The sequence below is a fragment of the Gastrolobium bilobum genome, unplaced genomic scaffold (assembly GCF_033153095.1).
Source record: "Gastrolobium bilobum isolate Gb01-03AN ecotype WA unplaced genomic scaffold, APGP_CSIRO_Gbil_v1 utg4519, whole genome shotgun sequence".
NCBI classification, from domain to species: Eukaryota; Viridiplantae; Streptophyta; class Magnoliopsida; order Fabales; family Fabaceae; genus Gastrolobium; species Gastrolobium bilobum.
In genome coordinates this window covers 163630-172007 of record NW_026898712.1, presented here as the reverse complement: position 1 = coordinate 172007, position 8378 = coordinate 163630, and the positions used below count along the sequence as shown (strand labels likewise).

The following is an 8378-nucleotide window of genomic DNA, read 5'->3' as shown; positions in this document are numbered from 1 at the left end:
AATCTTACCATTGAAATAGCCAGAGTTGGACAATGGTGATCAAATGCATAGAAACTCGTACCTTTCTGAAAACTTTATTGACTTATGTGTCAGCTCATAGTCAAACTTTCCTACTGTGTTACACCAACATGCGGGAAAAAGTGCAAATTTAAAAAGAAAATTATCCGTTTATAATTTTTTTTTACAAATTATATTAAGTATGACTAGTCATATACTCTTGATTGAAGTATGATCGGTCATACTTAGTGTAGTTTGTAAACAAATTTTTTTATAAATATAACCTTCTTCAATTTAAAATAACTTATGGAGAGGTAATAGACTAACAGGGAAATGCATATACAAAATTAACATCAAGGCAACTTACATATGTAATGCAAGTATATAACAGCATCAAGAATTGAATCTCTATGTATTAAAACAAAGGCACTCAGTTAAACAACTTTGTCCATAGATTTTCAAGTGTAATAGTATTCCCTAACAACTTGTTACATCACTTTATAAACACTATTTGTAAGCCTGTACTGTACACATGACAACATCTGAATTCAAGTAACTCACTCAAATTCTAACTGGACTAAAACTTTTTGTATGACCCAAATTTTATGAATCATTTATATGTGCAAAAAGTTATATAGAAGACATATTTTCCCTTCAGTAACCCTTACCTGTCTGCCTTCATATGTGAAAAAGTTCATAAATGTCAGACCCATTCAAAAAACTGTATCAAAAAAGAATGACAATGTATGCAATTCGACAGGTGATCAGAGGCATGCAAGTGTCGCTTCTTTATCTTTAACTTGGTAGGATACATGGTGCCAGACAGGAAATTGTTAACCTGAAAACCACAGTAGTATCATCATCATGTGCTAACATTACCATACAAACCACAACACACAAGAAGCAAGTCAACAATGATGGTGATCTCTTCATATGTGCAACAAACTAATCTTTTCAAAAATTGGAAAATTGAATTCCTAACGCTTACTTGTTACAAAAAAATTTCTCAGTTAAATGAAATCTTACGAGGAATGGTTGACAATTAGTCTATTAGACAGTAGAATATAAAACCACTTCATGACACATTCGATGCAGTTCACAATTGCAAAGAATTATGACTTCCCACTCTAACTTCCATCATCTTTTTTCTTTTTAATTCGAACTATCAGAATATCTTAATTAATACAAATAATCATTATTTTTACCTTACTTATTTCATCTTTGTCTATTAGACTAATTGAAGAAGCAGGGTGCCAAGCCTCTTGTCATGAACCAACTATTTTAAAACTTGTTTAAGCTGTCAGTTGAATGCACGTGATTTTTATATCTTTAACACTTTTATCTCCCTCATTTTTGTCATAATCTACTGACTCAGGGTCTTAATTTTCTCTGCTTTATTTTCTGCCTTTTGTTTTCATTTTTATTTGTCAAATATAAACCAAATAATAATTGCCAATCATAAAAAATAAAGAGAAACAAATAAAAATGAACAAATGGTGATAGTTGGCGCATGAGAGCTAAGCATGTGGAGGTGGAGGTGAGAGCATGTGTTCGAATCTTTCCAGTACCACCTTTGGGAGGGATTTAAAGCCTTAATCCTGAACTCGCCCCGAATCGGATTAGTTGCGAAGCAATGAACCGATTGGAATATTTCCAAAAAAAAAAAGAAAAATGTGAAAATGTAAAAAAAATTGTTTTTTCCTTTAGCCTTAGGTCCACAGGATAAATGTGAAGCAGCAATCAACCACTCATATGCAGATAAGGCAGAGAGATAAGCCTCTTCTTATGCTCACACACTCACTACACGCTCCTTCACATAACTCTCTACACTAAAAAAATACATTAATAAATAAATATTATATATATTATATTCATTTCCCACTTTGTATACTCAGACTCTCAGAGACACCTGAGTGCTCTTGCAAACTCCGCCATGGCCACCGCCGCAGCCGCCGCCGCATCATACTTCTTCGGCACCCGTCTCGGCAACCCAACCTCAAACACTGGAAGATTCCACGCACTCTTCAACCTGGGTATCAAGAAGGCATCCTCACCATCGCAGAAGAAAAAGGAGGTGAAACAGAAAGTGAAACCCGATGGAGACCGGCTCGTGTGGTTCCCGAAAGCACAGCCACCGGAGTGGCTCGACGGGACCATGATCGGGGACCGCGGGTTCGACCCATTTGGGTTCGCGAAACCCGCAGAGTACCTTCAGTTCGATTTGGACTCGCTGGACCAGAACCTTGCGAAGAACGAGTATGGCGACGTGATTGGAACCAGGTTTGAGACCGCTGAGGTTAAACCCACGCCGTTTCAGCCCTACACGGAGGTGTTCGGGTTGCAGAGGTTCCGTGAGTGTGAGCTCATTCATGGAAGGTGGGCAATGTTGGGTGCTCTCGGTGCCTTGGCCGTTGAGGCTCTCACTGGTGTCGCATGGCAAGACGCTGGAAAGGTACCGTTTTTATGTTTGTTTCTTTCAGCTGATGATGCAATTTGAGTACCCTTTTTCTCTGTCTCTTTTGGGTGTCGCCATTTTTGGGAGACCCGGCATTCTTTTCAGTTATGCAATTAATCAAACACTTGGTGGTTGTGATCACTCTTCCAACATCTTTTTCTTGTTTAATTCATCTTTCATTAACAAAATAGTGATCAGGTATCTGTGTGTGTGAAAACTTGAATTTGCATGGTGGTGATTTTTTTTTTTTTTTTTTTTGTGATGGTGGTTGATGTATTGTATGTATGTATGTATAAGCTACTGACAATGTAACATGGTCCCATGTATGTGACTGTAATAGTAATATACGTTGTACAGCTTTTTGTTTTGCGTGTCTTATTGTAATCCACTGGCATGTAGTGTGATTATGTGGTGCTAAAGATGATGATGACTTATGTGGCTGCCAACGATGAAGACAAAAGTTTACATTATTATTTGATTTGTTGCGTTTAATGCCCTTTTTTTTTTATGGGTTCTATCCTTTCCCCAATGGACAAACTGCCACACAATTTAGTCCTAAACAAGTTCTATAATACTTTTAGCAGGTAAACAAATTCTCTTGACTAAAATTAATTAGTTTGAAGAAACTTGCCTGTAGAATGGATTTTGTGTGTGAACCATCTTAACCATTCAAGGTTGATTTAATTAATATTTTAAATCTGGATCATTTGCAGTGAGCATGAGATTCAGTAAGAGTGAGACACAAAAAAAATAGGTCCTATAAATTTTAAAACTGTCTACTCCATATTTTCAGGCTAACAAATAGGAAAGTATATGGGATTATTACTAAGAAGTGTTGTCACCGAACACAAACACACAGAAACAATCTCTAGGTAAAAGAGAAAAAGGGTAGAAAACGAAGACACATAATTTATCCTGATTCATTCAATGTGGGCTATGTCCAGCAATATTTACTATATTCTCTTCGCTCTACTCTAAGGAAAATATAAATAAGCTTAGAAACCCTAAGCAACAATAGCTATTTCTTTGCGTCCTTTCAACAAGAGTCGTCATATAGCCAACAAGAAGAACCACTAAAATTAACTATTGAAGCTTATTAATGATACAAAATATATCAAGCTTATTCAAATTTATTTGTGTTTTTTAACTGCAATTTTCAGGTAGAGCTGGTGGAAGGATCATCCTACTTGGGACTTCCTCTTCCATTCTCAGTGACCACATTGATCTGGATTGAGGTGCTATTGCTAGGCTACATTGAGTTTCAAAGAAATGCAGAGCTTGACCCAGAAAAAAGGTTGTACCCAGGTGGCAAGTTCTTTGATCCTCTGGGTTTGGCAAACGACCCTGAAGAGAAGGCCAGACTTCAACTAGCAGAGATTAAGCATGCACGCTTGGCTATGGTGGTCTTCCTCATCTTTGGAATTCAAGCTGCTGTAACAGGAAAAGGTCCTATCAGTTTTATTGCTACCTTCAACAAGTGACATAACTCTACAAATGAAACCTTAAAGCTCATTTTCCTCTATTAAGTCACTCTCACCTTGTACTGCAATTTTATTAATTTTTTTCTGTACACCCCACAAGATAAAAACTCCTATGTATAACATATAAATGTATATGTATGTACTCTGTTGTATGCTTCTGTATAATATGGTATTGCTGCTTTGGTGCCACCCACTGGCTGTTTTTCTATTCTAGAGAAACAGCTATTGGCCTTGCCAGAAATATAAATTTATTAGAAGAGTAAACAATTTGTATCAAATTTTGATCATGTTTAACAACTAACATTATGCTATTCGAGAATGAGAGGGACTGAAAGATGTTTCCTGTCTTCTTTTTTTAATATTATTGACCATTATAGGTATAAAATGGTTCTTTTAGTATATACACGTCGTATTATTGACAATTTTCACTCATTTTTTTTACTAAAAATCAAAAATTGTCCTTTTTTTATTTACGCGTCCCTTACAAAAAGTGAAACATTACCCAGTTATGAAAATAATTAAATAATAAAAATGTTTTCTACCAAAAAAAATAAATAATAAAATTTGATATAAAATATGTATCTAGTTCCTTCAAGTAAATAATTAATTAAGTCATTTTCTGACCTGTAAATAAATAATCGCTTTAATTTATAATTAATTATTTGTCAATGTCACATGTCACTTATATATATATATATATATATATATATATATATTTCCTCTAAATTTATTTATTTATAATATAATGACATCACCAATTAACTAACCTTACTTTTTTATATATTCAAAATCAACTTAAATTTTAAATATAAATGATAGAATTTTATTAAAGTAAGAAACTATTTCAAGTTAATTATCACCTTTTAAATTTTAAACTAAAGTAAGAAACTATTTCAAGTTAATTATCACCTTTTAAATTTTAAACTAATTTAAATATATCTTATATAAATAAATAAGAATACCATTATGTAATTTTTATAAATTTGATTATAAATTATTTTATATTAATAGTTACGTATAAAATGTTATAAGTGAATCAACCATTTTATATTATCCAATGCAAGTTGTAACTTGTAAGCTAGTTACGCATAACTAGCATAAGTGATTGAAATTAAAACTAAAATCAATGAAACAAAAAAACAAAAACGTTAATAATACTATAATAGTGTAATACATTCGTGTTATGGCCTTTTACGGAAAAAACAATAAATACGATAACTTGTCACTTGTGACTTGTGAGTACACATTTCTTGCAACTGCATTGTATCATTAGACACGGGTAAATCTTCAACCTTTCTTCTTCTTCTTCTTCTTTATCTCAATTGTCGTTGATCTTCAGGTATTCTGCAAGGTCATGGGGAGGTTGTTTGTGGTCAATTTGGAGGGAAGGATCTATAGCTGCAAACATTGTCATACCCATCTTGCGCTTTGCGAAGACATCATCTCAAAGGTTTCATTTTGATCGCTTACCCTCTTTTCTTTCGTCAATAACTTTTCTGGGTCTGTGACATTTTTGCTAGATTTTCATTCCCTAGTTGTTTATTCATCTGTTATGGATTATTCGTTATAGGAGCGTGGTGTGTAATCGCCGGGTCTTTTTCTGTTTTCTCGGTTTGGTATAAACAATCACGGTGCTGTTGGCTATCACTTGAATTTGATATGATGCTTGACTTTACCAGAGTCGATTTGTTAAAAGGAGATGAGGATTTTGTGCTTCTTTTCCCCCCAATTGCTTAATGTGATCGTGTGTGTGTGTTTCTTTAGAAGCTTTGAAATGTTTACAAACGTTTTATTCAGCTAATCATGTCCCAGGAGTCATGGAGATCTATTTTGGGTTGTTTTTTCATGAGTATGTGTGTATTTTTGTTTGTCATTTCTAGTAGTAAATGGACCGAATTGCTTAAAGAGGTGAGGTTTTCCTTTCTTATCTCCTTCTGAACTACAACACTATGCTGCTTGTTTTTCTGATATTAATTTTTCTTGAATTAAGGGAGAAAGTAGATAACTTTCTGGATCTCTTTGTACAGAGAGAAGATAGATGTCCAGGTTCAACATATTATATAGAGAAAGCCATGCTATTCTGAATCTGATTTCTTCCTAATTTTGTCAATATAAGATCTGCAAATAAAATGTAATAAAGCGGTGAGTTTTAGGCCTCCTTTCCTTTTTGCAAGTGGAAGAGTGCTCCTGCAAGTAACATTGTTGTTGTTCTCAATTAGAATTTGCAACATATTTATTATATGGATTGGAGAAAATTGATTGTATTGACTATTGAGTAGTATTTTAATTGATCATGTATCAGTTACATGGGTTGGCTTCAATTTGCATCCTCAAATGTTGGAACTTGTTGCCTCTAGCACACTTTGTTATATTTAGACACACTTTGGTTGCATAGATGCATCTTTGGATTCTGTTTTTACTTATGAGTGACATCAGGTAGAAGTCTATTTCGATCAATTGATAAGCGCATGTTGTCTAGGCTATCTAGTGGATGATCGTATGGAGGGTATTATTTTTCAAAGGAAATATATGTTAATTGATAGTGTTAGGCTTTTCCAAAATTTAGATTTTTCATTTTTTTCTTGAATTTTTCTTTGGTATTTTTATTGCTAGTCCCCAATTCCTAATTGAGCTTTTTATAAGAACAAACGACCTGACTATCAATTTTCTCGTGTTCTTTTATTCAGGCTTTCCAAAGCAGACACGGGAAAGCTTATCTCTTCAATAAGGTGTAAGTTATCCTAATTTTAGTCACCTTATCGTTATGTGATTATTAAGAAACTAAAATAAACATTCCCTTGTTGTATCAAGACCATCAGTAATAAAGCTTGGTGATGTCATACTGTGACATTTATAGTGTTAGAAAGGAGAAGGAAAAATTAAAAAACAATATTGATATTTTGTTTGTCCAAGAACTTGTTTGAAGATGCACATTGCACATTGCACATTGCTATCACTGTTCTTTTATGCATGTCCACTGGTAAATCCTCTTATGTTTGCATTTAGAACATGCCAATCAAATTGGAAATAGTATCACTGTATGTGAACCACAACTGCTCATCAAGAGTCAAGACCACTGCATAATTGCCATCACTCTTATCCGCTGTTGAGGTGAATGTGGATCTTCTAGCATGTGTAACCAAAGTGTTGACCAAACAACTTAGTTTGTAATTCATGGCCTCTTGCTCCTTTGACCTCTAAAGCTGCCACATTATATTTTACAGTTGGTTCTGTTTATGGGGGTATAGTTGAAACCTTTTATTCTTTGACAGTGTGAATGTTTCTGTTGGTGAAAAAGAGGAGAGACTGATGATGACCGGGTTGCATACTGTGGCTGACATTTTCTGTGTGGGTTGTGGATCGATTGTGGGATGGAAATATGTAAGATTATGAGACAGTGCTTCAAACATCATGGTTTTACCTGTTTTTATGCTGATTTTGGTTACTCAAATGGGTGCTTTTCAGGAGACTGCCCATGAAAAACCCCAGAAGTACAAGGAAGGAAAATCAGTGCTTGAACGGTCAGTAGAAATGCTGTGAGAAAACATTGCTAATATAATCAAAGTGAAGTTAAGTATGTAGTGGTTTAGATGAGTTTTATTATTGAGCAGGTTCAAGGTGTCAGGTCCTGATGAAAGCAATTATTGGATCAGCCATGAAGCACATGTTGGTGGAAGTGATGCTGATGATGCTTAGTCATCCTATCATTCCCAATTGTACATTCCTTATCCCTGCGTTGCTCAATGAATGTTGGTTTATACAAGAAATTTTGCAAAATCAGCACATTGCCAAACCCTGTCAACAACGCAACTTGAGTACATCTAATTGTTGGTTCTAATGTTAAAAAATATAAAAATAGAAAAGCTAATATTCAAACTTCTAATTGGTCCTGTTTTTCAATTTGTAGCACAATAATTGGATGAAGAAAGCCTTTCAAGTACCTTGTCTCTGTCTCTCTAGAGTAAATGGAATGTAATAAAAGATTACTGAAAATTATGTACTATAGCCGAAACTTTTGTTGATTCAGTTTACGTTAATTTCTTCTTGAAAAGGTTTTTTTATCAGTACACTACTGATGCCAACTAATGTATTGCTTAAATATGAAACACTGACACAACCGGATTGAGATGCAAAGATTGGAATTCTTGTCTTGATGCAGGAGTGCATAATAATATTATTGGTAATAATAATATTTTCCTCCTAAATGTTTTGGTCAGTGTTGTTAAACTCGATCCGGACACCGACCCGATCGGGATACTGAGTTATTGGGTCACTGGTCAGAACGGTGGGTTACAGGTCGGACCGGTTGATCCGGATATATATAGATATATATAAATATATATAAATATGAACATATAAATTCAATTATATTATACATATCTAAAATGAATTACAAAATGTTCACTAAATAAGCTTAAAAACATAAAGAATAAATAAATAAAAAT

At 34.2% G+C, this 8378-nt stretch overlaps 2 protein-coding genes across 2 annotated transcripts; both read left to right on the top strand.

Moving 5' to 3' along the window:
• The first annotated feature begins 1834 nt into the window (after positions 1-1834).
• LOC133318603 (chlorophyll a-b binding protein CP29.3, chloroplastic) lies at positions 1835-4122 on the top strand. The gene is made up of 2 exons (XM_061520615.1): positions 1835-2449; positions 3613-4122. Exons 1-2 carry the CDS (start codon positions 1931-1933, stop codon positions 3931-3933), a joined length of 840 nt encoding a protein of 279 aa, XP_061376599.1. The 5' UTR covers positions 1835-1930; the 3' UTR covers positions 3934-4122.
• A 1059-nt stretch (positions 4123-5181) lies between these two features.
• Positions 5182-7971, top strand: LOC133318586 (protein yippee-like). Its single transcript, XM_061520595.1, has 5 exons — positions 5182-5383; positions 6621-6664; positions 7206-7314; positions 7399-7454; positions 7545-7971. The coding sequence occupies exons 1-5, from the start codon at positions 5288-5290 to the stop codon at positions 7627-7629; spliced, it is 390 nt and encodes a 129-aa protein (XP_061376579.1). The 5' UTR covers positions 5182-5287; the 3' UTR covers positions 7630-7971.
• The last annotated feature ends 407 nt before the right edge of the window (positions 7972-8378 follow it).

Bases quoted from the DNA above. Each gene is read 5' to 3' on its own strand.
- LOC133318603 (XM_061520615.1), top strand. From the start codon at position 1,931: ATGGCCACCGCCGCAGCCGCCGCCGCATCATACTTCTTCGGCACCCGT. The intron at 2,450-3,612 runs GTACCGTTTTTA...TGCAATTTTCAG, and splicing joins CATGGCAAGACGCTGGAAAG to GTAGAGCTGGTGGAAGGATC.
- LOC133318586 (XM_061520595.1), top strand. From the start codon at position 5,288: ATGGGGAGGTTGTTTGTGGTCAATTTGGAGGGAAGGATCTATAGCTGC. The intron at 5,384-6,620 runs GTTTCATTTTGA...TCTTTTATTCAG, and splicing joins GCGAAGACATCATCTCAAAG to GCTTTCCAAAGCAGACACGG. The intron at 7,315-7,398 runs GTAAGATTATGA...GGTGCTTTTCAG, and splicing joins CGATTGTGGGATGGAAATAT to GAGACTGCCCATGAAAAACC.